The sequence below is a fragment of the Oryx dammah genome, unplaced genomic scaffold (assembly GCF_014754425.2).
Source record: "Oryx dammah isolate SB20612 unplaced genomic scaffold, SCBI_Odam_1.1 HiC_scaffold_11, whole genome shotgun sequence".
NCBI lineage: Eukaryota > Metazoa > Chordata > Mammalia > Artiodactyla > Bovidae > Oryx > Oryx dammah.
The window spans coordinates 23,911,148-23,937,207 of NW_024070195.1; the positions used below are offsets into that span (position 1 = coordinate 23,911,148).

General features: G+C 51.3%; 3 protein-coding genes across 5 annotated transcripts; 2 read left to right on the forward strand and 1 right to left on the reverse strand.

Moving 5' to 3' along the window:
- Positions 1-942: 942 nt before the first annotated feature.
- MSH5 (mutS homolog 5) lies at positions 943-14,560 on the forward strand. The gene is made up of 24 exons (XM_040250306.1): positions 943-1,513; positions 1,783-1,906; positions 2,359-2,439; positions 2,624-2,686; positions 3,352-3,473; positions 3,659-3,768; positions 4,027-4,062; positions 4,388-4,470; positions 5,230-5,275; positions 8,141-8,279; positions 8,396-8,458; positions 10,197-10,325; positions 10,625-10,697; positions 10,858-10,967; positions 11,192-11,272; positions 11,497-11,584; positions 11,800-11,989; positions 12,090-12,216; positions 12,619-12,768; positions 13,120-13,194; positions 13,379-13,522; positions 13,712-13,849; positions 14,008-14,081; positions 14,306-14,560. The coding sequence occupies exons 1-24, from the start codon at positions 1,376-1,378 to the stop codon at positions 14,415-14,417; spliced, it is 2,496 nt and encodes an 831-aa protein (XP_040106240.1). The 5' UTR covers positions 943-1,375; the 3' UTR covers positions 14,418-14,560.
- A 96-nt stretch (positions 14,561-14,656) lies between these two features.
- SAPCD1 (suppressor APC domain containing 1) lies at positions 14,657-16,513 on the forward strand. The gene is made up of 5 exons (XM_040250307.1): positions 14,657-15,052; positions 15,283-15,423; positions 15,919-16,014; positions 16,113-16,203; positions 16,295-16,513. The coding sequence occupies exons 1-5, from the start codon at positions 14,939-14,941 to the stop codon at positions 16,387-16,389; spliced, it is 537 nt and encodes a 178-aa protein (XP_040106241.1). The 5' UTR covers positions 14,657-14,938; the 3' UTR covers positions 16,390-16,513.
- Positions 16,514-16,813: 300 nt separating this feature from the next.
- VWA7 (von Willebrand factor A domain containing 7) lies at positions 16,814-25,895 on the reverse strand. Of its 3 annotated transcripts, XM_040250309.1 has the most exons (17): positions 25,707-25,895; positions 25,175-25,423; positions 24,573-24,854; positions 23,982-24,078; positions 23,287-23,397; positions 22,632-22,827; positions 22,348-22,517; positions 20,742-20,854; positions 20,360-20,476; positions 19,842-20,027; positions 19,239-19,371; positions 18,972-19,124; positions 18,777-18,869; positions 18,151-18,452; positions 17,934-18,073; positions 17,570-17,792; positions 16,814-17,467 (listed from the first exon to the last, which is right to left on the reverse strand). In XM_040250309.1, the coding sequence occupies exons 2-17, from the start codon at positions 25,406-25,408 to the stop codon at positions 17,294-17,296; spliced, it is 2,724 nt and encodes a 907-aa protein (XP_040106243.1). In that variant the 5' UTR covers positions 25,409-25,423; positions 25,707-25,895; the 3' UTR covers positions 16,814-17,293. The 3 variants fall into 3 exon arrangements, with proteins under 3 accessions (XP_040106243.1, XP_040106244.1, XP_040106242.1); XM_040250310.1 differs by lacking the exon at positions 25,707-25,895 and having other exon boundaries at positions 17,570-17,744; positions 25,175-25,665; XM_040250308.1 differs by lacking the exon at positions 25,707-25,895 and having other exon boundaries at positions 25,175-25,665.
- Between the last annotated feature and the right edge of the window lie 165 nt (positions 25,896-26,060).

The following is a 26,060-nucleotide window of genomic DNA, read 5'->3' on the forward strand; positions in this document are numbered from 1 at the left end:
CCCCTGCTTTGATTCCACCACCTGGTCCAGAATGAGTGAATAACACTCTTCTCTTCTTAGGAGTGTGTGTGTGGGTAGGGACATGTGCTTGTAGGAGTGTAGGTGTTTTTATTAGGTCTGCTTCTCTCTGCCAGTATTCTTGCCTGGAATATCCCATGGACGGAGGGGTCGGAAAGAGTCGGACACAACTGAACAACTTCACTTTCTTTCTTTCTTTTCTTTTTCTCTCTGCCAGAATTTGGTGAAATTCGAATACTTCCAACTTCTCGTGGGGGGCCGAAATTATTAATTAGGCCTTGTGGTGCCCCTATGGCAGCAATCATACTCTGCACCCAGGAAACAGGCAGAGGTGGACTGAGATAGGAGCCACGCTTCTTATTTCAGCTTATTTATTTAAAACACTCACGAAGCTCTTAATGTGTTTGCCAGGCACTGGTCTAAGCTCTTTATAAATATTAACTTAGACTTGTTGGCATAGGTTGAATTAATGTTGCTTATCTCCATTCTCCAGGAAAAAATTTAAAAAAGTGCACTTCTGTTCCTTTAAGGTCGGTCCCGTCTGCAGATTCCCCAAAGTCCCTAGACCCTTTGCGGGGGATGGGGTGGGGGGTGGGGCTCCGGCTCGTGCTCTGCTAAGAACGTTTCTCACAGGCTCTCAACCAAAGCCCAGAAAGCCTGAGGGCCAGAGGCCCGGGTGCTAGGCAACGGCGGAGGGCGGGAAGTTTGAACCTTCTGGCAACGCCCCGTATGCGAATAGGCCAATCATCATCCAGTCTTCTCTGGTCCTTTTTTCCCTTTCACTCTGTTGGATCTCTAGGTAGGATCCGGGTTTCTTCGACCAATAGCGGCTAAGGGGGCGGGGAGTGTGCGCGCGCACCCCACCTTCGTGTTGGCGCACCAGTCCCGCTGGTCCACGGCTGTTAGCGACGAGGTGTTGCGCACGTCGCGACCCAGGTGACTGAAAAGGCGGGAAAACACCGCGAATTTCCCGCAACCAGGTCGGGGAGCCTAGATCGTGAGACTGTGATCTTAGGGCCTTGGTTGGCAGGAGGGGAGAGAGGAGGCGTGTAAAACGCCCCCCAAAGGACCCTCAAGACCGTCTCCAAAACACAACCTCCGCGTGACAGGAATGAGGGTGGGGCGAGTGGTGTTTTCCACAGTCTGTACTTCAGTGAAATACCCAAAAACTGGCCCCTCCAAATGTCCTACACCTGTAACCACAGTTCTCGAAGGCCCACGCAGCTTTGCCCTCAGCCCTCTCCCAGTAGTTCTCAGTGGATTTGCTTCTGCGCGCCCCGCTACCCCCGCCTCCTAGCAAGTGAGCTGTCGCTCCAGAACTGTCTTCATTCTCTGCATCCATAGAGCCTCTAAAGCCATGGCTTCGGTAGCAGCGACCCCAGCCAGGACGCCGAACGAACCAGGACCCGGGGAGGCCTCGGCCAGCTTCCCTACCATGGCTTCAGTGCCGGGCCCCCAGGAGCCCGAGGAGGAGGGAGAGGAGGAGCCTGCTGAGGTCTTGTAGGGGGAGAGGCGCTGTTGGAGGAGCAGGAGCTCGACAGAGCCGGAAATTGATTGGAACGCCTGATTGTTAGAATATAAAGGGGCTGGGAAGACCTGGGCTAGTCACTTCCCTCCGCTGAGTGTCGATTTCACATTTACTGAATGGGGGTGATGATACCTATCTCTGAGAGTCGATAAAATAATTAAAATTAAATAAGACATGGCCCAACCCTGTACTTATAAGTGGTTCAAATATTAGTTTTCTTTCCTCCTTGCCGACAGATTCATCTGTGTGTCCTGTGGAATTCAGGATACCTGGGCATTGCCTACTATGATACTAGTGACTCCACCATCCACTTTATGCCAGATGCCCCAGACCACGAGAGCCTCAAGCTGCTTCAAAGAGGTAAGGACAGAACTAGGAATTCCCCTATGCTGGCACTGGAAGTGTATTTCATTCATATGGCCTTACCTGACTCAATCTATTTTATTAGTTGATTCCTAAAGGCTCCCTTTATTGTTTTCAGGAATTCATCTCATTATTCACAAACATATCAGGTGCTGAAGATATAGTCCTGAGCAAATCAGTCAGTCATGTCTGTCCTTTAGGGGTTTACGGTCCGGTGATAATCTCATGGGCACCCCTCTTCCCTCCCATTACCCATCAGTCTTACTGCTCTTTCTTTTTCTAATTTCATATGTGACTCCTACTTCTCCCAAAGTGGGGGGCCCTCCCTGCTTTTGGAGGAAATAAGTTTTTGAGGGGTGAAGGGAGATAACAAAGGGAGGGTTACAGGTTCCCTTTTAGTCAAGAGATAAAGATCCTCAAACTCATTTGCTCTCCATTCTCCTTCCAAGTTCTGGATGAAATCGATCCCCGGTCTGTTGTTACAAGTGCCAAACAGGATGAGAATATGACTCGGTTTCTGGGGAAGCTTGGTAAGGACTGAAAAAGGGAAAGAGGAAAAATGGGGAAGGACAAAATTACAGAATGTTCCAGAGATTAAAGGGTCTTGTGCGGAGCTACAGCCAGGAGATCAGAATTGGGTGAGAGGGAAGATGGGAAAGAGGCAAAAGGACTATGATGTACAGACTGATGGCCCTTTCTTTGTTTCCTTTACAGCCTCCCAAGAGCACAGGGAGCCTAAGAGACCCAAAATCATATTTTTGCCAAGTGTGGATTTTGGTATCTCCTCCTTTTTGCTTTACCCACACCCCCATCCCAGTTATGTGACCCTTTCTCCTAATTCCAGTTTCATCATCAGAGGTCTCCTCTCAGCCCTGTCTCATTCTAAATCTGTATGTTCTTCAGGCCCCATGACCAGTCTCCTCACAATCTCTCCTAATCCCTACCTTTAATAACCTGCGGTTTAGGCTTCTTTAGGGATGAGGGCCCTCCCTGAAAGAGGATGTGGTAGTATTTTTTGGTCAGTTTTTCCCCTTTAAGCCAAAGCCATTTGCCTCTTAGTTTAAAAAAAAAAAAAAAAAAAAAAGGCACTACCTCAGTTACCTTATTGATCTAGAAAGCACTTCCATTATCTTCCCAGGTTTGTAAAAAGGATGTTCTATCCTAAATTCCTCTATTATGATTTTTTGACCCCAAATCCTCAATTCCAGATAGATATCTTACTCACCTGAGCCATTTATCTTTCTCAGCTTATGTTCCCAGCCAAACGTCTTTATATTATATGTAGACTAAAGAGAGAGTCTAAAATTTGGTTCTTGTTTCAGCTTTTCACTAATTGCCTGTGTGAATTTGGCAAGGCACATCATCTCTCTGTTTTCTCATTCTTAAAATAAGATGAAGATTGGGCTACAAGATCTTTCCCTCCCATTCCCCCCTCAAAATAGGCCTGGAGATAAGCAAACAGCGCCTCCTTTCTGGAAACTACTCCTTCATCCCAGACTCCATGACCACCACCGAGAAAATCCTCTTCCTCTCCTCCATCATCCCCTTTGACTGCCTCCTCACGGTGAGATGGGTCTTGCAACATAAGGGCTGGGATGTAGCAGATTAGAAAAAGGCACAAGCATCTGGACACTAGGGTTGAGTCCTGGAGGTACTAGCCCAGTCCTGGAAAATAATAGTTCTTCCTGGTGTTGTCCAGCCACCAAGACACTGGGATTTAGCCCAGCTCCACTACTGATCTCCTCCTAGGTTCGAGCACTTGGAGGACTGCTCAAGTTCCTGTGTCGAAGAAGAATCGGGGTTGAACTAGAAGAATATAACGTCAGCGTCCCCATCCTAGGCTTTAAGAAATTTGTGTTGTAGGTGACTTACCCTAACCTCAACCAAAGCAAGGTGGGATTGGGAAGCCTGGGAAAGTAAGGCAGGTTGGAGAGTGGTGGCAGTGACCCATCTGGTAAAGTGCTCCAGGACACACAGGGTTCCTGAGAGGGTGTGGAGCTCTGGGGAGAAAACTGAGACAGTCTTCTTGAAGGAGGGCTAAGCAGGTGGGACTTAGGAATGAACTCAGACCTCTCATACCCCAGCCACCTTCCTTTCTGCTTGTTTTCTGTTCTCAGAACCAATCTGGTGAGCATAGATCAAGACACTTACAGGTAAGGAGATGGAGGCAGGCTGTCATCTTTGGGGAGGGAGAAGGATTAAGCTTAATGCTGTAATAATCTTAATGGGGCTTCAGTTTCTTTAATCCTGGGGCTATTAAGATTTCTCTCCCTGAAGGAAAGAGAAGTGGGGGGTGAGAGGAGAGAAGAAGAAAAACACAAAGTTGTTACCCTCCTTATCTAAATGGAGAAACTGAGTCAGAGAGCAGGGAGGGACAAACCTTACATCAAGACTTGATCTCAGGAGAGATTCCCAATCCCCATTCCACTTTCTCAATCACCTTTAAAAATCCAAATGACCCTAATTTCTCCCTGATAGTGTTCTGCAGATATTTAAGAGTGAGTCTCACCCCTCGGTGTACAAAGTGGCCAGCGGACTCAAGGAGGGGCTCAGCCTCTTTGGTAGGTGTGCCTGTCCCTCATCCCACACTGCACAGGCCTGCCAGAAAAGCAGCTGCCTCCAGAGATGGATCCCAGCCCCTCTCTTCCCACTTTACCCCACTTCCAGCTGTCACTTCTGCTCTAGTCCAGCTTTATTATCGTCTTTGTACCCTTCTTGAGCTTGGGCATCTCCCCGAAGCCTTGTCCAGTGTAGTTGTTCCATGTCATTTGCCTAGCACTCCCTACTTTACCAACTCCGTCTTTATTCCTTGGGTTTGTATGAATGTTTGTACTAGTGATGTACCTGTCTAGGGACCTTGGGAAACCCTATGTATAGAGGAGAGTTATGTAGTTGCATAACTCTTGTGTTTGTTTTGCATAGCGTCTTATCTCTAATAGTTGTCTCAGGCTTTAGGCTGTGTTGGGGACATCACCAAGTATCCACGTGGTTTCACTGTGTATCTCAGTGGGTTGGGTCTAATGTTTACGTATATGTGTTGGGCTTTTTGTGAGTCTAACTGTGCCTACTCTGAATATTTTTCTGGCTGAGTGTTCCTATGAGTGCTCATTCCCTCCCCCAGGCCCATGTAATGTAATCCCAGCTCAGACTTGTGCCCAGACGCTGGCTTTGGCTGCCTTTGTGTCCTGTATCTGGGGACTAAACCCCCAAGCCAGCCAGCCCAGCACCCAAACCTCTGACCCTGATGCCTCAGCTTAGACACATCCATACATTCCTTTCTCTGCCCCTGCTTGTAACAGGCTCACTCCCTACCCCAACAGGAATCCTCAATAGATGCCGCTGTAAGTGGGGAGAGAAGCTGCTCAGGTGAGCAAGAGTCACACATGTGCATGCCGCCTATAGCCTCAAACACACCACCCTTAACAGTAATGAAAACAGCTGCCTTTCCCAAATGCTGTCTAAATGTCTTTAGTCCTTACAATGACCCCATGTGGTGTGTTACTCTCATTTTACATTGTCAGCACAGATACATACAAACCCATTGATGACACACGGACTTTCACACGTACTCACAGCAGAAACACAATCACAAGACAGCAGTGTACATGTGGTAATATCTTTAATGATTAAAAACACACTTCAGATGTGAGCTGTTCTCTGATGACTTTCAAATTAATATCTCTAGTTCTGAGCTCCACATGTGGAACACTCTTTTGCCTATCATTACCACCTGCAATTTCCATAGGAAGCTCAAACTCAGAGCATCCAAACCTACGCCCACTGGCCCTGTTCTTACTTTCTGCATTCCCTTTTCTGCTTCTTGGATTGATGCTTCTCGCTCACCCCCCATATTCACTTATTCACTAAGACCTATTGATTCTATCCTGAAATATCTCTCCCAGCCATCCCCTTCTCCCACTTTCCTCTGTTCTAATTCTGGCTATCTTTTTCTTTAACCTGGAGCATTGCATTCACCTTCAAATTGGTGTCTCTGCCTCTAAACTCTTCTTTTCCCCAATCTGTTCTTCATTCTAAAATAACTGCCATTCCAAAACAGAGATCTGAACATGTCACTCCCCTATTTTTTAAACCTTAAGTAAAAACAAAAGACAAATCTTAGGAGGCTCCCTCATTACCTACAGGATGAAGAGTACAATGCTCAGGGTCCCTCAATTTTAATTTCAAGGCTTATCTCTTCAAGTGTATGGTTATTTTTTGCTGTTGTTGCTGTTTGGCCACAAGACTTGGGATCTTAGTTCCCAGACCACGGATGAACCTGGGCCCTCACAGTGAAAATGTGGAGTCTTAACCACTGGACCACCAGAGAATTCTTCCTCCAGTCTACATTTATGCTGTTCCCTTTAGAAAGTCTTTCCCCTATTCTCCACTGATCAGAATCTTACATCCTCTTCAAGGTGCAACCCAACTATCACCTTTTTGGTGAAGCTTTCACAGGCACCTCTGAGTGTGTTGGCATGCATCTTGCTGTGTGGTCACATAGTGCTTATTTATGTTTTTTAATTGCACTATCACATCAGGTTGGAATTAGCACTTAGTGAATCTACTTGCCCTCTATGCAAGTGAGTGAATGCTATGCCATGGCACATTCCTGTTACCTCAGCACATAATCCTCTATGAAGTAGAATGCAAGCACACTGGTTACATCATCTCTAAAAAGTTAGGAAACCTTTGCTAGCCTGCAGGTACACAATCCTTTTCCCATGCCACCTGCCCTGTAATATCTTGGAGGTTAATTTAGGATTATCTATGAAGTCATCTCCAGATAATTGGTGAGGTAATTTAATTACCCCTACATTCTCTAGTTCTTCAGGTACAGATCTCTAATCTCAATGAGGGATGAAAGGAAAGGAATTCTCAGAGGAGAAGAGAACTGAATCAAAAGTGAGGGAGAGTGCAGATTCCCTAGATAGGACCCCCACAGGGCATAGAATCACAACCTGATGATCAGCTAAGGGCCCAGCTGATCTAAAGCCAGACAAGGAACCTGGAAGGTGACTGTCACAGTATGCTCTGAAGAGTGATGTCCAAGCAGTCTGGAGATCTAATTTTGAAATCCAGCTGTCCTTACTAGGGGCATGACTTTGGACAATTTGCTTATCTTCTAAGGACCTCATCTCAACTGACTTGAGCCTGACTTGACCAAGACCTCCAGGCACTTGAAGTACATAAGTCGGAGATACTCAGGTGTTTTATAACGAAGCCTGTCTGGTGATCCCATGTGGGGAAGGTATTCAGACTGGCCTACACTGCCTCAGGCACCTCTGCTCCCCTGTGCCCAGGAACCAGAGGTGCCTGAAACCCACCCTTGAGTCCAAATGAGTCCTCCATTTCATTCTAACCTAGGGTGTTCTAACCAAGAATAAGTGGCCATAGACTCAGTGTGAGATACACATCCTTAGGCCCCAGTGTCTTCACAGGTTGGCTCTTATACAAAATGGTATACCTAATGGCTTGCTCTAATGCAGGAAGGAATCCGTGGCCTCCCAGGTCATGATAGCGTCTCACTACTCTTCATGGCCATAGATAGAGATACCCTCCCTGAATTAGAGAAACACAGATGAGACATTTATTTCTGTATAATAATTTGTCAGGAAATACCTCAGCCACATAAAAGGTAGTAATAATAATATAAACCTCTGTGTTTCCACTAGCCAGTTTAAAAACAAGACAGTGTTGTGAAGCTCTTTAAGTACCTCTACCCAATACTTTCTTCCCTGCAGGCATGACCTTGAGGACTTATGAATTGAGGACTTATCATTCTACATGGAACAGTTACATACTTTCATAGGAAGGACATGAAAAGACGAATGTCTGTGCTATTTCACAGCTAAATACAGATACGCAAACTCTTTCTGACTCACTCCTACTCAGCTGCAGAGAGAGCTAGAGTGTTGGAATTCAAATGCCTCAACACGCTGCTCTCCCTCTAAAAATATTGAAAAGCTCCATCACGTATCCACAGGGAATGACACATGGTCATATCCATCACAACTGAGATACACAGTCACAGTCATGCTCACATCCAGAGATTTTCAGTAGGTGTGAATAAACACACCTGCATAGATAGGACACTGTACTTACAATGTGTACCAATACACATTGCCACCATCCCCCAGGGCCCTCCAAGGGCACATTTTCCCAAGTTGAGATCAAGACACTGGTAAGAACAGCTGTAATTCCTGGTTTCCCCACTCCAACCCTTACTTCCAGGCTGTGGTTCACACGTCCAACCCAGGACCTGGGGGAACTGAATTCCCGTCTGGATGTCATTCAGTTTTTCCTGTTACCCCAGAATCTGGACATGGCTCAGATGCTGCACCGATTGCTGGGTCACATCAAGAATGTGCCTGTGAGCCCGGGTTGAGGGGCAGGGAGGTGGGGACGGAGACCGAGGAGTGGTGGGAATCTTGAGGGCCATTAGAGTGGGAGAAGGAAACCAGCAACTGTCTCCTTGTCCGACTGTAGCTGATTCTTAAACGCATGAAGCTGTCCCACACCAAGGTCAGTGACTGGCAGGTTCTTTACAAGGTAAGACCTCCCTTCTTGAACCTAGAAATCCAGGTTAAGCCACCAGCACGTGTCCCAAACCCTCTTTACTCTTGTCCCCATGTCCAACTTTATCCCAGCACCTTAAAAAAAAACAAACTTTGTAGCGTGGAAATTGTCAAAAAAATTTTCAAGAGAATGATATAATGAACCCTTATGTACCCACATGTAGCTTTAACACTTTGACTTATGCAAATCTTGTTTCACATCTCTCTTCTCTTACTTTCCTTTTCTTGGATTATTTTGAAGCAATTCCCAGCCATCACATCACTTCACCCATAAATATTTCAATATGATTTCTAAAAGAAAATTATTTTTTTAAAGAGAACAATACCACTGTCTTACCTAAAAATGAATATTTTATTATTGTCAATTATCTCATTTAGATTTCTATTCATCTCTTAAATGTAATGGTTTTTAAAATTATTTATTTATTTGTGGCTGTGCTGGGTCTTCTTTGCTGTACAGGCTTTTCTCTAGCTGCGGTGAGTGGGGGCTACTCTCCAGTTGTGGTGCACAGGCTTCTCACTGCAGAGGCTTCTCCTTTTGGGGAGCGCGGGCTCTAGGATGCGCAGGCGTCAGTAGTTGCGGTTCCCAGGCTCTAGTGCGTGAATACATGCTCAGTCGTGTGCAACTCTTTGCACCCTCATGGACTGTAGCCCACCAAGGTTCCTCTGCCTATGGGATTCTCCAGGCAAGAATACTGGAATGGGTTGCCATTTCTTCCTTCAGGGGATCTTCCCGACTCGGGGATCAAACCCACATCTCCCACATCTCCTGCACTGCAGGTGGATTCTTTACCACTCTGCCACCTGGGAAGCCTCTCCCAGGTTTTAGAGCACAGACTCAATAGTTGTGCACTGGCACAGGCTCAGTGACTTGGGTTTAGTTGCTCCAAGGCATGTGAGATCTTCCTAGACGAGGGATCAAACCTGTGTCTACTGCCTTGGCAGGAGGATTCTTTACCACGAAGCCACCGGGGAAGCCCCATGTAAGTCTTATTCTGTGAACTTCCTTAGTAATTTTAATTAGTTCCACAATTTGATCAGGCTTTTTTGTGAGTAGCCATTGTTTTTGCTACTTGTTTGTTTCCATCATGGCTAGGTTATAAGCCCTTTGATTTATATACTCTATATGTCCTTTGACACAGAGTAAGGTTCAGTAAATGTCCTTTGGATTGGGTCTGTGCACTCAATCTAATCCCTGGTTAGAGAAGCCACCCCAGGTCACTGACCTTCACGCTGGGAATTAACTCTCAGTGACTCTCACCCGTCCGGTCTTCATGCTCTCTCACCCAAATGTTGGCATTGCCCCTACTGCCTATTTACTTCTTCTCTGCCTTTCATATCCCTATTTCTCTTTCTTCTTCCTCTGTACAAACTTCTCTCTTGGGACATTGTACAAATCTTGATCAAAGCACCTACCACTTTATTTTTAAATCTTCTGGGTATATTTCTGTCTTCCTCACTAGACTGAGAGCCCTTGTGGGACAAGGGACCCTCCTGTCTTTGTTGTCTTGAGAGTCTCAGTGCTTAGTATGATGCCTGGTGAAGAGATTTGCAGATGCTATTTTCTCTTGGTTTCTTTTTTGCCTTTGAGAGCTCCTCCGTCTCTGTTATTATGTTTTTCCCTATTGGTCTTTGTTCTCCATCCAGCCCTGTCCCCTCGCCTCAGCCCAGCCTGGGTACGGGCCACCCTCCTCTGTCCATCTCTCCCACAGACAGTGTACAGTGCCCTTGGCCTGAGGGACGCCTGCCGCTCCCTGCCCCAGTCCATTCAGCTCTTCCGGGACATTGCCCAAGAGTTCTCAGATGACCTGCACCACATTGCCAGCCTCATTGGGAAAGTGGTGAGTGGAACGAAAGAGGCAGATCTCCTGGGAAACTAGGGGAGAAAGACGGATCTAAATAATGGAGAACAATGGGTGGGAGCTCTGGGGAATATGGTGTGGAAAACGAGGATGCATGGGAGACACTGAGGTCAGCTGGATGGCCAGAAGATGGGATGGCAGACATCAAGGGTGTGCCTTGAGGCCTAGAGGGTCAGGGTTAAAGCCAGGACTGAAGGGCAAGTTGGGGCCCGGGTAGAGGTGAGGAATAGGACGAGATTGTGCTGGATGGAAAGAACCTGGATTTCTCGTCTCCTCAGGTGGACTTCGAGGGCAGCCTTGCTGAAAATCGCTTCACGGTCCTCCCCAACATAGATCCTGAAATTGATGAGAGTGAGTGTTAGGTGTACGGATGGGTCCCTGAGCTCTGAAACATGAACTTGCCCTGTGATGGGGTACCGTCCTCCGCAGGTGACCCCTGCAAGTGGGGATGATCATTGCAGCCAGGGTGGGAGCCTTACTTTTGATATCCACGTGTCTTCCATGCTCTTAGAAAAACGAAGACTGATGGGACTTCCCAGTTTCCTCACTGAGGTGGCTCGGAAGGAGCTGGAGAATCTGGATTCCCGGATTCCTTCATGCAGTGTCATCTACATTCCTCTGGTGAGGGCAGGAGGCGGGGCGGTGCACTCCCTGAGGGCGTTAGGGAGACATGAGGCTTAGGAAGGACACATTGGTAGATAAGAAAACTCCTGGAGAAATCAGAAGAATGTGAACACTCTTTGGTGCTTAGGCCCCTGAGGGAAGCATTTGGGGGACTCTGGCTACTTCTAAAGAAAGTGCCCAGAGCACCACTCCTTGCTTTATCTCTTCTTTACTCTCCCCAGATCGGCTTCCTTCTTTCTATTCCCCGCCTGCCTTCCATGGTGGAGACCAGTGACTTTGAGATTGAAGGTCTGGACTTCATGGTGAGTCCCTTGACCTCTGTAGGGGGCGATAAGGAAAGGCAGTCAGCAGCTGAGGGAGGGCCTTTCCCCATCATCTCTGCCCAGTGTGGGATCCCTCTTTCATTGTTGTATCTTCACCAGCTCTGCGACAAAGGAGAAAGAAATCAAGGCCAGGGCTGGGGTGGGGTGAGAGAGGATGAGGATGGAGAGATGCAAAGCCCATAGCTTTGAACCCTTGTACCCAGTTCCTCTCAGAGGAGAAGCTGCACTATCGAAGTGCTCGAACCAAGGAGCTGGATGCACTGCTGGGGGACCTGCACTGTGACATCCGGGGTGAGGAGAAGCGAGTGGCTGGAGTGGACCGGGCAGCGTGGAGGTGATTCCAGTAGGCTCCTTTCCTTCCTGCTATTCCCTCTCTCTCTCTAACTCTGCCTTTTCTGAGTGTCTCTGGGATTTCAGATGGTTTCTAGGTTTGTCTGCTGGCTTCTTTGTCTCTCCTTTGCTCTCCCCTGGAGCTGACACCAGCCCCTTCCCTCCCCTGCCCCCAGACCAGGAGACCCTGCTGATGCACCAGCTGCAATGTCAGGTGCTGGCGCGGGCAGCCGGCTTGACCCGGGTGTTGGACCTTGCCTCCCGCCTGGACGTCCTGTTGGCTCTTGCCAGTGCCGCCCGAGACTACGGCTACTCAAGGCCCCGTTACTCCCCACAGCTCCTCGGGGTACGAATCCAGAATGGCAGGTGAGGACAGAAACGGGTGGAGGAATAGACACGGGGGGCCCAAAGGCCCCGTGTTCTGGATCCACAGGCCACATGCAAGGTAACTTTGCACCGGCTGCAGGCATCCGCTGATGGAACTCTGTGCCCGAACCTTCGTGCCCAACTCTGCAGAGTGCGGGGGGGACATAGGGAGGGTCAAAGTCATCACCGGACCCAACTCCTCAGGGAAGAGCATCTACCTCAAACAGGTAGACAAGCCGCTGCGCTGCCTCCTCCCATCATCCCCACCCCCTGCCTCCCAGGCACCCCAGGCCCCCACCGCTCTTCCCCACTGTGCTCTGACCCCACGTGCCATGAACAGACTCACACCCGCTGTCCCTCTCCCTGCCATGTTCTCATTTACCTGAGGGAGGGCCATGTGCCAATGACCATCCTCTGACCTGAGTCCTCCTCTCCCGCCTCCGAGGAGGTCCACGCTGTTCTCAGCATGCCTCTGCCCACTCCCTGCCACTTTTCACTGACTCTAAAGTGAGCCGAAAGGGCTATTAAACTGTGTCCTTCTATCTTGATCTATCGTTCTCTGCTGAGATTAGCCTCACCTTCACCTCAGCCCACACCGCCAGGCACTACCTGTCTCCTCCCTTATTCAGGTAGGCTTGATCACATTCATGGCCCTGGTGGGCAGCTTTGTGCCAGCAGAGGAAGCTGAAATCGGGGCAGTAGACGCCATCTTCACCCGAATTCACAGCTGCGAATCCATCTCCCTTGGCCTTTCCACCTTCATGATCGACCTCAACCAGGTCAAGAGGAGGCAGGGTTGGGGGAGGGGATAATGGGGAAGAAACCCTAGCCCTGAAAAATGGTCAGAACAGGAAAACATTTCCTTCTGCTGCCTGTTCTTTATGCTAGGGGCAGGGAGCACCCACTTCAGAAACCAGGAGAATCAATACCATGAACCTTTGCCAGTCCCTGGCTTTGTGTGAGGCACTGTTGTCAGTGAAAGGATGAACAAAACTTGTGTCTCGCCATTAAAGAACTTGCAGTTCAGTAGGGTGGACACGTATTCAAGCATCTTTATTCGCAGGCACACTGGTCAGTGCCAGGCCTCGAATGTTTATGAAACTCTCCCTTATCCACCGGGTGCCCAGCAGGTGGCGAAAGCGGTGAACAATGCCACCGAGCGCTCACTGGTCCTAGTGGATGAATTCGGAAAGGGAACCAACACGGTAAGGGCAAAAGCTAATGAGGAACTAAGGAGAGGAAAATGAAGGAGGGCGAAGGAGCAGGAGGGCGGGGCTGGGCTTCTGGAAAAGAATAGGGGTGTGTGGGCATGAGGGGGGAAGGCCCAGCAGGAGGAGGGGGCGCACGGGGCACCTGTGGCTCCACACCTTCCCCCTGCGCTCCTCGCAGGTGGATGGGCTTGCGCTGCTAGCTGCCGTGATCCGACACTGGCTGGCACTCGGACCCACGTGTCCCCATGTCTTTGTGGCCACCAACTTTCTGAGCCTTGTTCAGCTGCAGCTGCTGCCGCAGGGGCCACTTGTGCAGTACTTGGTGAGGAGACCTACCCAGCTCCCCAGGGGCCCCAAGGCTGAGCATTTCCCAGAGCTGGGAACTGGCTCCTGCATTGGAACAGGGACCGTGTCCCTTTCCATTTCTTACTCTCAACAGCGACTGACCAAGGGTATTGGGGCAGGAAGCAGAATGACGGATGAACCCTGTCCCCTTTTATTCTCTTTGAAGACCATGGAGACTTGTGAGGATGGGGACGACCTTGTCTTCTTCTATCAAGTTTGCGAAGGTGTTGCCCGTGCCAGCCACGCCTCCCACACAGCTGCCCAGGCAGGGCTTCCTGAGAAACTCATTGCTCGTGGCAAGCAGGTGAGGCCCGAAGAGCAACCACCTCCATCAGGGCTCCCATCCACTGTCCCTGCTTCTCTCAGGGGTCCAGATTTCTGGGCCCATGGAATTTCTGACCCACACTTTCTCTTCTCTTACCCAATACCCACCCCCACCCCTACCCCTTCCTCTGGTCCCAGGTTTCAGACTTGATCCGCAGTGGAAAGCCCATCAAACCTGTCCAGGAGCTGCTAAAGGAGAAGCAAATGGAAAAGTGAGTGCGGGCCCAGGGTGCTTGTTCTCAGGGTCCATGTTCTGCAGCTCCTCTGCCCCTTCCAGGGACTCAGACAGCCTCTTTGCCCTTTAATGATTCACAGTTTCTTTCGGAAACTCCTAAATTCTCAAGGTCTTGGATTTCCTGTGCTGCATCCTCTCCCCTCTGCTCAGGGACTCTGTTATCCATCCTCCCCCAAACCTCACTCTTTTTTCTCCCTTCAGTTGCCAGACATTAGTAGATAAGTTTCTGAAACTGGATTTGGAAGATCCCAGCCTGGACCTGGACATTTTCATGAGTCAGGAGGTGCTGCCTGCTGCCACCACCATCCTCTGAGAGTCCTTCCTGGGCCCTCCTGCAGGTCCCAAACCCCCGAAGGCTGCCAGGCCTCTTTGTTTCCTTACCTCCCTCAGACCCAGAGTTCTCTGTTTCCCTGGAAATTCTGTTACATGTTAGTAATAAAGATAATTTTGGAGAAAGTTGTTGTTTCCTTAGACCAGCCAAAACAAAGCAAAGCAAGTAGGAAAGAGATGAAACAGGAAGCAGCAGTCTGCAGAGGAACTTGCCTTGCCTCATTGTAAATACAGTATCACTGCTGGAGGGAGGCCTCAGGCTCTACCAGGGGGACTTTATGAGAACCAGCCACTGCATCAGGCCCTACAAAAACAGATGAGAAAGAAGACAGAAGCCCAAGATGTTCTTTTCCTTCAAAGTAGGAACACCCTGGCCTCAGACAGACCCAACTGGAAGGGCTCTAAGAGGCTGAAAGACTAGGCAGGACCAGTACAAAGCTGGGGGAAAGGGAGGGCCCAGCCCTGCACCAGTGGGCGTGGCTCCACCCTTCCCACCTCAGAGCCATGGGGAGCCGGGGTCCCGGTGGGTGGCCCCTGGTGCAAGCCCCCTACACGATTCTGTTGCTGCCACTGGAGACAAGCCGCCAAGACCCAGGGGCCCGGAGCTTCTTCCTCTGGGTGAGTATCAGTCCCACAAGAAATCCTGGGGAAGCCCATCTCCCCTACAGTCCCCGTCAATTTTGAGGACTTACAGCTCCAGCCCCCTGCTTTCACTCGCCCTGCAGGTCCTCAGTGGCCAGTCTGGACTCAGTCAGTGACCAGACAGTGAACGCAACCAGACAGTGAAGCCAAGCATGGCCCATTGCCCTGCTGTAGAGTGAGTCAGCCTTTGCTCCTTGCCTTTTCAGCTGCAGAGGATGCAGGCACTGGAGCGGGAGCAGGATGCCCTTTGGCAGGGGCTGGAACTGCTGGAGCATAGCCAGGCCTGGTATGAGAGCCGTCTGAGGGAAGCTCAGCAACAGCAGCTGCACGTGGGGGCCCTTGGTGAGGTATGGGGCTGACGAAAGGGGTGGGGGGGCAGGGGTTGCAGGGATGGGTGGACACAGCCTGACACCATCCCAGAAAGGCAAGTGTTAATGAACAGGGATCAAGAATGGAAAGCAGCATTGTAATGACAGGATGCCCCCAAGTGTTAGGTCGGTGTTCAGAGTTGGGCCTAGAGAAGGCTGGTCCGCATTCTATTCGGAGGGACACAATTTGGATCACTCCATGGAGCTGGGGGAGTGGCCTGGATTGTTCCAATGAGCTGGGATGGGCAGGGAGGATCCATAAAGAATAGAGAAAGTGGGGACTATGCCATTTGAGGGCCTGAAGAACTGGACTGTTACAGAGATGAAGCAGAGAGTACTGGAATTGCCCACCTGCCTGGCAGGGAACTGGGCTGAAGGGTCTGGATGGAGGAGAGGAATGGCCTGTGGAGGCAGGAGAAGAGTGGCAGATGGAACTCAAGTTGTCACCATGTTGTCTGCCTCCAATTCCTCTAGAATTTTCTAACGGATTTACACTCAGAGCCCGGTGGCCCCCAGTTAGCCCAGATTCAGAGAGTGAACATCTGCTTGCAGAATCTGCTTCAGGGGAAGGTGAGTTTATTGTTTTTAGTTTAGACTTTTGGGAAGTGGGGATGAAGAGGGGACTTGGGGTCAGCACTGGTCTAACAAAACATCGCATTTCCCCCTAGTTCTTCCCATATCCCCCAAACAAAGCTAGTTCCTGCGCCACCCAGGACTGGAAGGGAAGGCCAAGGAAACAGGACATGTGGCGGCAACAGGTGGGTGGTGGTGGGGGTGGGGCAGGAGCCCTGGCCGGCCGGCCGTGGGAGTGAGGAACACAGACATCCAGACTGTCTCTCTCCTCTTCGCCAGATGTCAAGGCAGCAGAAAGGAGGCATTCAGCCAACAGGGGAGACAGCTCAGCCAGGCTGCCCCCATGGACGGAGGGGCCCTACCCGTGTCTAAAGGCTCCTTTGGTCCCCTCAGTCATGCCAACGAGACTGAGAGAACCCCTAGCTTCCTTATTCCGACTCAACAAATGGCTCTGGGTGGGAGGTCAACTGAAATCCAAATATACTGGTGTAAAGTTTCTTCTCTGCTCCTGAAAACTTCCATTTTATCTTTTTTGGTATTTCATGCTCTCACTCTTCCCTATGCATGCATGCTCAGTTGTTTCAGGCATGTCTGACCCTTTGTGAGCCCACCAGGCTCCTCTGTTCATGGGAATCTTCAGGCAAGAATACCTGAGTGGGTTGCCATGCCCTCCTCCAGGGAATCTTCCTGACCCAGGATCGAACCCACACTTCTTAGGTCTCCTGCATTGGTTCTTTACCAGTAGCACCCACCTGGGAAGCCCCTCTCCTTTCCGATACAATGTACATGAGTGATCTTTCTCTGAAATCTCTCTGGGAGAAGACATGTTTATTGGCATTGTCCTTCAATTTTAAATACAAAAATAAAATAGAAGCCTCTCCAGAATTTCAAAAATAAAATAGCATCTCCAGAATGTCAATAAAGGCAATTCTATAAATAACAGTTTGGGTAGGAGGTGGGGAACCCTCCTCCCCACTTCCAGTCTTAGTCACTGCCCCACATATCTTCCCCTCCACCTGAGCTTGGGAGAGAGCATGAATAAGTAGTGGAATAAAGATGCTGCAGAGAAAGAGAAAGCAACTTTCTCCAAAAATGAGTCTGTTTTTTACCCCCCACAAGGGTTAGGGAAAGTGCATTGTGGGAAATCCATTGTCCTCTATCCCAGTCTTGGAAAACCTCTTATCCCACCTGGAGAGGTAGAGGCCCCTCCTATCTTCTTGCCAGTGGGCAAGATGGTGCACAGTGCTGGAGACCCTTCCCTCCGGGGGCTGCTGCGTCACCAGGGGCCCAGGCCGAGCAGAAGCAGCATCACCCCAAATGTGGTCCACCAGTGGTGGCCCACCAGCGCTCCCCCAGCTTCGCCCTGAGTCACCAAGGTGGAAACATGGAAGGCAGGGCGGGAGGTGTTGAGGATGGGGTCAGTCGAGTAGCCGGGAGCAGGGAGCTGGTCCTGGGGAGAATTAGAGACTGTCAGGGTGGTTGCCCCCAGATTAATCCCGCACCACCCTCCCCTTACCCTGCCTATCCTGCAGTGAAAAGTGGGGGCACTCACTTGCGGGGCAGGGGCCCGCACCAGGAGCCGGAGGAAGGCATGGGTCGGGGGCATCGTGCTGGCTTCTCCATTCTTTGCAATCACCGTCACCATCACCACGGAGTCAGAGGCGGCTGTATCTGGTACCTCCAGCCACAGGCGCCCCCAGACGGACTCGTTCTGTTCCAGGTGAACCCTGGGGAGTGGATGCCACCATCTGGCTTCAGCCACAGGCTCTGAATAGCTGGGAGCCAAGGGGAGGTGGGGAGGGGAGCAAGGAATTTGAGCTCCCATCCCAAAGGGCCAGAAGAGCACCTACCAGATCCCATGCCCCGGGCACAGAAAGATGGGACCAGAAGGGAGCAGGAGGTTTCAGGGGCTTCACCTGGAGAGGTTGGAGGTGAGGGCGAAATTGGGTTTGGCAGACGTCTCAAGATGGAGATCCTGAGGGCCTGAAAAGCTGGCGATGCGGAGGCTGAGCGGGGCCGTGGTGCCTGGCGCCAGGAAACCCGGGGGACCAATGAGCTGCGAAGGAAGGCTGGTCAGGGGAGGAGCAGGCCCCGTTCCCTCCAGCCCCAGCCGCACCTTCCGTGGCCTCTCACCTCCAGCAGGACGGGAACTACAGCACAGGGCTGGGGGGCCGCCCGGTGCAGGCCCCGCCCCACTCCGTCCTGGCCAACCAGCTCCAGGGAGAAGGGTCCCGAGGTGGACAGGAGGGTGGGCGGTAGCGAGGCAGCGAGGAGACCTCGCTCTGGGGGTCCCCTGGGCTCCAGAGGCACCTGGCCCAGTTCAGCACCCTGCGGGACCCCTCGGAGGACCACGTGGGAGAAGTGCGGCAGAGGGCCTCCAGGGTTTCCTCTGGAGCCCAGCCCTGCCACTTCTACCAGTAGCTGGGTCTGGAGACCTGGACAGGAGAGGGGAGGGGAGAACAAAGATGAGCGTGAGACTTGGAGACAGGGAGAAAAACATGAACGGCTTTGAACAGTGGTTAGCTCTGGGCCATGTGGATGGGGAAAAGGGGTTACCTCTAGGGCGTACTGATGGGCAGAGCCAGCAGCAAGTTCTGGGATGCTGGAAATGTTCCATAGCTTGAGCTGAGTTATGGTTATTAATATATAAAATCCACCCAGCCTGTACACTTAAGTTCAGTGCACCTTATTAAATGTTGTAACTCAATAAAAAGTTACATATATATATACACACAAGTTAGGGGTGGGGCTAGATGTACCTGCAACTGGTTGAGTCAGGGGGTAGAGGCCAGGGTGGGGTCCATCCTCCATAGGGATCCCAAAGTGGAAGAGGAAGTCCAGGGAGGTCTGGGCTGAAGGAGGGTGAAGGCAGTCAGAGACCCTCCCGCGATGAATGTGACTGATACTGCTATCCGGTCTCCCCGTCCCTTTCCCAGGAATATCATCTTCCTTACCTTGGACTCTCACCCGGGGGGTACCCTTGGCTGTGACTTGGATCTCCCAGGTTCCTGACTGTGGAGGGTCATTCACACTCACCATCCAGAACTGCCCAAAGCGGCGAGTGTGACCTAGAGGCCCCTCACCTTCCTCCTGGCTCTGGGAGACCCCTGGGTGTAGGGGGTGAGAGATTGGCACAGGAGAATTCCTTTCGCTTCGTACATTACCCCTCCGCCTTCAGTCTCTATTCTTCCCACTGCCTTGAGACACACACAGGGAAGTACCTGCAGGGTTTCTGACCCAGAAACTGCTGACCTCCCCGTGGATCCGGACCGTGACCTTCTGGAGCAGTCCATCCACTCTGAACACAAGTGGCCTCTCAGCCACCACAACACGGGGCTCCAGGGGAAGGGTCACCTTGAGGGGGCAGGACCGAAAAATGGGGGAGAAGATAAGACACGGGATGAGGTGGGAACAAAGGCAGGAGAAAGAAAGGTAGAGACAGAAAGAAATGAAGGAACACGTGGAGAAGGGATCCCAGTGAGCGAGGAAGGAGCAGGGGTGGAGCTATGGTTAATGACAAAGTTGGAGGCAAGGGATTAAGGATGAGGCAACCACCTTCTGCCCCCCATAAGAGATGGCAGGACTTCCTAGAGGAGCCGTGAGGACAGAATATTGAAGGTCAAGACTCGGGGTGGGGCAGGTGTTACTAATATGGAAGGAGCAGGATAGAAGGGGGTAGCAATGGATCTCAGAGTGAGAGAAACTTCCTTCCCACCCTTCTGCCTGGAATGGCAAGTCAGCAAAGAGAACCATTCCTTACGAGAAAGAGAAATGCAGTGTCGCCTGTCCCCTCAGTTCTCAGCTGAGCCTCCACATGTACTCACCAGGTCAGCTATACTGTCCTCAACAATGGCCGCCACATCCCGAATATACTGGTCTTTGGTGAAAATCACTTCTCCTCCTGAGGCCAGAGCCACTGCCTCGTATGGCTCAAAACGCAGAGGGGACAAGACCTCACGCCGGGCCCGGCCCTGAGTCCTAGATGGGTCCTCAGTTACCAGGAACGTAACCTGTGTCCAGAAGAGAGGCCAGTACTTGAGGTTTCTACTTGCTATGTACCATTGTAACCAAGGATCTCCTGTGCTCAAGCTCTCTACAGAGCTGACCATTGGTGATAAATTCTGTCTACCCTCTGGCTGCTACAGCATTAAGGGTAGGGCCTCCCACTCTAGTATTGTTAAAGCGGTTTGGAAATGTTACCCTCATGATGCACTTCTCTCCCCTCCAAGCCAAGGCTGGTTTAACCACCCTAGTGTGAGTGTCATCCTTGTAATGAGAGTTGTCCTGGAGTTTCCCACATCCCTGGGTACCTAACACTGAGTCTCCCACCAGTTATGCTCACCCTGCAACGCCGTTCCTGCGTCAGAGACTCCACCCGGTTGGTGAGAAAGGCGTCCTTAGGGGAGGCATCAGTGAAGACAAAAATGTCTGAGAGTGGAGGTGTGTGCAGCAGAGCCAGCTGGCAGGGAGAGGAAAAACTGGTGGTAAAAAATGGCAGCCTTCAATGAAAAATAAATAAATGTTTTAAAAATGGTGGCAGTAGGGGAATGGGCAGAGCAAGGGAAGGCAGAGTAGAAGGCAGTATGGCCCTGAAATCTGGAATGAAACGAGTGAGACTAGGTTCTGAAGAGGGGATGGAGGATGGGGTCCCAGGGAAGCTCTAGCTCCCTTGATGGTGGGGCCTGGAGGGGGGGAGGGGGAGGGAGAGGGTGGGGAGAGCAGACCTCCAGGGCTGACAGGCACATCTCTGGCTCATCGCCACCTCCCAAGGCATGCATCTCATTGAGCTGTTGCCAGAAGTTGTCAGGGTCACTTGTTGTAAAGACAGGGCCAAACCCTGGGGAACGAGATTGAGAGACTGAGGAGAAGGCTCCTCTCTTGCCTGCCCAGGGCCATCTCCCCAATCAAGAGGCCCTGCAGTGTTCCTCGGGTGGACACATATTGAGATAACAATATTCTTTATGTTTAAACTGACAGGATAGGACAAGACAGGGCTTAGGTACGTCTGGTGGGAAAGTGGACCTCATTTCCTCACAAAATGGTGGCACTTCCTGTGGTCTTGAGTGGACCTTTTTTGGGTATATATTTAAATATAAAAACAACTGGTGAAGCAACATGGATGGACCTGGAGAGTATCATACTAAGTGAAATAAATCAAATATCATTATGATATTCCACTTGTATGTGGAAGCTAAAAAATGATACAAATGAACTTATTTACAAAACAGAAATAGATTCAAGGACATAAAAAACATATTTATGATTACCAAAGGGAAAGGGAGGGATAAACTAGGAGTTTGGGATTAACAGATACACACAACTATATATAAAATAGATAACCAACAAGGACCTACTGTATAGTACAGGGAACTAGATTCAATATCTTGTAATAACTTATAATGGGAAGGAATCTAAAAATGACATATATAACTAAATCACTTTGCTGTATATCTGAAACACTGTAAATCAACTATACTTATCAATTACAAAAACCCAAAAAAACTTGGGTCCTCAGTTTCCTCACAGAAAAGCCAGAGAAATAATAGTGCTTACCTCAGAGAAGCTTATTGAGATGATTGAGTTGATTTTGTCAATTTCAGAACAGTGTTTTGACACATAATAAGTGCTAAATTCTTAAATACTCATTTATTCATACCCTTATCAAATACGTGATAAGCTCCTGTTGAGTGTCAGTCACCAGAGATTTATATAGATGGATCAGACTCAAACCCGCTCCTTAGGGAAGTTTCAATCCAAATTTTATTTGAAAAAAATAAAAAATAAAAAAAAAATTTTATTTGATGATCGTTTCAACCTTGGGAGATAGTCAGGATAAGTACTGACCCATTTTTGGATGATGAAGTTGAGGAAAGAGAGGTTAAACAGGCTAAGGACACACAGTAAGATTGGTCAACCCAGGTCAGATAATCTGACTTGTAAGTCAGTGGAGGAAGGAATATGATTTAAGTAGCTGTCTCAGATATTTCACAGAGGCCTGGACACACCAAGTTCCCCATCTTCATCCCAATCTCTGTCACAGGAAATGGAGAGAATTGAAAATGACTTATTAGGACGGATGCTTAACAACCAGAGGCTGCCTGCCTAAGCACCCATCATGATTAAACTCCTGTGGCAATGCCGTTATATTGGAAACAGTGGAAGAAGTGGCTGGCAGTTCCCTAGATGCACAGAGGTACCAGTGAAGGACAAGGATCCTAGGAAGTGCCCCCATTCTATTACGGAAGTGAAGCCATGAGGCCCACTTCCCTACCAGTGACATTACCTCTTGCCCTGGACTTGCCTCCACTCTCCTGGCCAGACCATAGTTACCTGGATCATGGAATGGCACCAGGACATAGTGAGTGGGCTCCATGGGGGTGCCCCGTCGCTGCTCCACAATGTGACGGGCCTGGATCTTGGCAGCATTGATCTCCTCGCCCATACTGCCTGTGGTATCCAGGACGAAGCTCAGGCTGGAGGCTGGGGTGATGTCCAGCAGCCTGAGAAGCAGGCCAGAGATACAGTGCACAGTCTGCACACTCATCCCCAGCCCCTGGTTTCTCAGCTCCAGAGCACCTACCTATTAAGGAGCCCAGCTCCAGGAGGCCACTCACCTGGAGAAACCCCTGTCTCCCAGGCGGCTTCGTAGGAGGTTGAAGGCCTGGATGGAGGCCAGAAGGGCCAGTTTTGCAGCCTGGAGGTGCAGCATGTGGTGCGGGGAGAAGCCTGGGGACGTGCTATCCTTGTTGATGCCTCCCCGTGGCGGCTGGGAGCTGCTCTGGTCAAAGTGGCCCCCGTGGCTACATTTCCCTGGGTTGGGGAAACGGATCTGTAGGGTGAAGGTAAAACACCCACTGCCTTCTAATAAAGTGAAGCCCTTTCTGACTTGGCCTAACCCTCTCACTCCTCAGGAAAGGATCAGCCGAAAATTAGGACATTTTGCAGAGGGCAAATCTGGAGTAAATCTGGAATAACCACCACAGCACGTGGTAGATCCCCTGATCCCTCAAGTTGGTCCCCAGAAGCTCCCTCAGGCATTGATGTCTTATCAGCTCTGTAAGAGACTGTCCCCCCTGTACTCTAACAATCATGGCCACCTCAGTGGGCCTTCAGCCAGCCACCCACCCACTTCCCAGCATCCTTTCCTTCCAAGAAATGATACCACAGGATTTTAGGACAAGGGCCTACAGGACTGAGGTCCTTAGGGAGAGGGTCAGGGGAGAGGAAAGGACTTCTCCCCTTACTCTTGGGGGTCTTCCCATCTGGTACCTGGAGGTTTGGAGGGATGAGTTCCAAAGTAGCCAGAGGTGAGGAGTGTGAAGCCCAGCAAGTTCCCAGGGCAGCTTAACTCCTCACAGTCAGAGCAGGTAGGATCGCCCACTGGGAAGAGAGGACAGGGGTCCAGCACCCATGATTCTGCTGCCCCTGATGTTTATCCCAGTCCACCCAAACTTCTTCAGCTTCTCCTCCCACCTGGAACAAGGTGAAAGCCCACAGGTAGGCTTTCTGAACTAAACCCTGGAGTTCATGGCTGGCAATGAGACTCGATATTTGAGACTGAGAGTGTGCTAGAAAATCATGGGGACCAATCCTAGGGAGAGTGTACCCTTCATGAGCTGTGGACAAGAAGTGTACTTGTAATAAACAGAAGGCAACTTCTGGGTCACAGTTCAGTTAGAAGGGGGTACTGAGAGGGAGAGTCCCCTGCCATCCAATGCAGGGGACTCATGAACGAGAACTCCCTGCAGTCTGCAGACTGGTCCTGGCTCTGGCCTCCCCTGCGTGATCTTGGGGAAGCCAGCTAATTGACTGGCCTTTGGTTGAACTGAGGGACCTCACAGGTTGTCTCAGATTTGAAGCCATGTCACCTCCTAGTTGACCTCAGGATGTGACCCAGTGGCTGGATGGGCTGACAGGAGGTGGCTCTGTGGGCTTCCCCCTTACCAGCAGGGGCATGGCCGTACCTTGTGCCAGGCTCCGGAGCTCCTGCCTTGGCCAGAGGAGGTGAGGGTGTGGCTGCTGCTTCCCCAGTTCCACCCAGTTGCTGTGACTGTAGAAATCCTGGTCCCAGGAGAAAGATGGGGAAGAAGCACTAGCTGACTGCTCTCACGGTCTCCAGCCTTAACTGCCCTCCTTCCAGTTCCCCAGCCTGAACGCCTCCTCCCACCTGGCTGCTCCTCCAGGCACCCCACGTCCCCTCCAGTGTTCTCTCCCTTGCCCGGAATGGAGCTCTGGTGAAGTGGGAGCCTCCCACTGTTTCTTCCCATCTCTCAGAGCCCAACCTAAGGCCCTTCAGTGGCCTGCATGGCCCACCTCTGGACCTCAGCACCCTCCTCTAGCTTGCTTCACTCCAGCCACAAAGGTGTCCTGGCTGTTCCCACAGGAAGCTGCCAATTTGGACTGGTGGGGACTAGGGAATAGCCCCAGGGCCTTGGCAAGCTGGGCCCCAGCCCCTTCTAGAGTAGGGGGAGGCATGACTAAGAAAGCACCATCTGGGAGTCCAGAAGACTGGAAGCGAAGACTCCTCTGACCACGATCCCCAACTCTGTTCTCACCTGCAGGGCATGAAGCGCAGCTCCCAGGCGCTGGCGAGCCAGGGTATAGTCAAGGGCTTTGGCTGCCGCCACAGTCTCCCGTAGAGCCTCCACCAGGCGTGTGCGGCCCTGGCCCAGCCGCTCGGCATCAAAGTGCAGGTCAGGGTCATTCTTGGAAGTTGGCAGGAAGTCTTGGGCGGCATTGGCACGAGATACCTCTCCTAAGGCTGCTCGGAACCGGCGAGAAGGAGACCCAGGTCCAAAGTAGGCGGCAAAGAGGTCGTCGGCAAGGAGGGTTCGGCCCTGGGAGAATGGGAGGGGCAGGAGTTCCAGGGAAGCCCCTTGGTTGGGACCATTGCCCATGCTGGCTCGGCTCTAGTGCTCAAGGCTGGATGTGAAAGGAGTTGAGGGTGCTGGGCCCCACCAGGGAAGGGCAGTCCTGGACGTCTGTATGGAGGGGCACTCCTGATTGTAAGACTAGGACCCCTGGGCACTGATGCTGTCTGGAGGACAGGAGGGAATGTGTGTGGGGGTCCTTTCTCTTGGCAAGCAGGACCCTTAAGTAGCAGAGGTCCCCGGAATGGAGGAATCTGGCCGGGATGACTGGACCCAGGGACGCTCACCAGGAAGTCCTCAAGGCGAAGTGGGGGCCGACCTGGGGGCGGCTGCTCTAGGAAGAGGTGCAGGGTGACGTTGAGCGCCGCCTCCTCGGTCAGGTCCTGGTGGGTGATGGAGCCGGGGGCAGCCAGGAGGCTCCAGATGTTGGGGAAGAAGGCGGATGCAGGAGGCAGCAGGAGCTGCAGCAGCAGCAGCACTGAGGGGCCCAGGTGGGATAGGGGCACGTCCGCGGGGAGCATAGCTAAGACATGGGCCTGAGGACAGAAGGCACTAGAGAGAGGAAAGGAAGCAGCAGAAACTTAGGGCAGGACTGGCTTTGTCTGTCTCCATGGGCACCTGCTTTGGCCCTTTATCTCCTCCGGCTGGCTTCCCCGCCTTCCCCCTTCAATCATTCAGCAAACCTGAGGGCCTATCAGACCAATAGGAACTTACACCTGCTGGGGCGGGGTCTGAGGCTCCTCCCCCAGAACGCCCCTCCCCTCCCGGAGGCCGACGTCCCCCCAGGCATTGTAAGTCCCCTCTAGGCCTCTCCCCTACCTGGTTGCTGGGTCTCCGGGCAGGACCGCTGGGCCGGGCGTCACAGGGCACTTAGGTCAGAGTTATAATTAACCTAAGGCCTGACTCAGTAGAGGGGGAGGGAGGCCCTGGCAGGGTGGGGGCAGGACAGGCAGCCCCTAGCCCCTCTTCTCACGCCTGCCCAGGGCCACAAGCAGTAGCCAGCACCAGGGCGGGCCACCCTTGGCCGCAGTGCGGAGGTGAATGAAGAGGCGCGAGGAGGAGGGAGCAAGTGCCGTGACTCAGGCCTGGCTCAGGGCCAGGGCCAAGCCCAGACACACACCTCTACCCACCAGGACCCAGTGCCTCATGTCCAGCCTGCTGCCCTCCTGTTGT

Coding starts and splice junctions, on each gene's coding strand:
- MSH5 (XM_040250306.1), top strand. CDS start 1,376: ATGGCTTCGGTAGCAGCGACCCCAGCCAGGACGCCGAACGAACCAGGA. Junction 5,276..8,140: donor TGGGGAGAGAAGCTGCTCAG/GTGAGCAAGAGT, acceptor CCTTACTTCCAG/GCTGTGGTTCACACGTCCAA. Junction 13,523..13,711: donor GGCCACTTGTGCAGTACTTG/GTGAGGAGACCT, acceptor TTCTCTTTGAAG/ACCATGGAGACTTGTGAGGA.
- SAPCD1 (XM_040250307.1), top strand. CDS start 14,939: ATGGGGAGCCGGGGTCCCGGTGGGTGGCCCCTGGTGCAAGCCCCCTAC. Junction 15,424..15,918: donor ACGTGGGGGCCCTTGGTGAG/GTATGGGGCTGA, acceptor CAATTCCTCTAG/AATTTTCTAACGGATTTACA. Junction 16,204..16,294: donor GGACATGTGGCGGCAACAGG/TGGGTGGTGGTG, acceptor CTCCTCTTCGCC/AGATGTCAAGGCAGCAGAAA.
- VWA7 (XM_040250309.1), bottom strand. CDS start 25,408: ATGCTCCCCGCGGACGTGCCCCTATCCCACCTGGGCCCCTCAGTGCTG. Junction 24,079..24,572: donor CTGCGCTTCATGCCCTGCAG/GTGAGAACAGAG, acceptor TCCTGGGACCAG/GATTTCTACAGTCACAGCAA. Junction 22,518..22,631: donor GGAGACAGGGGTTTCTCCAG/GTGAGTGGCCTC, acceptor CCTGCTTCTCAG/GCTGCTGGACATCACCCCAG.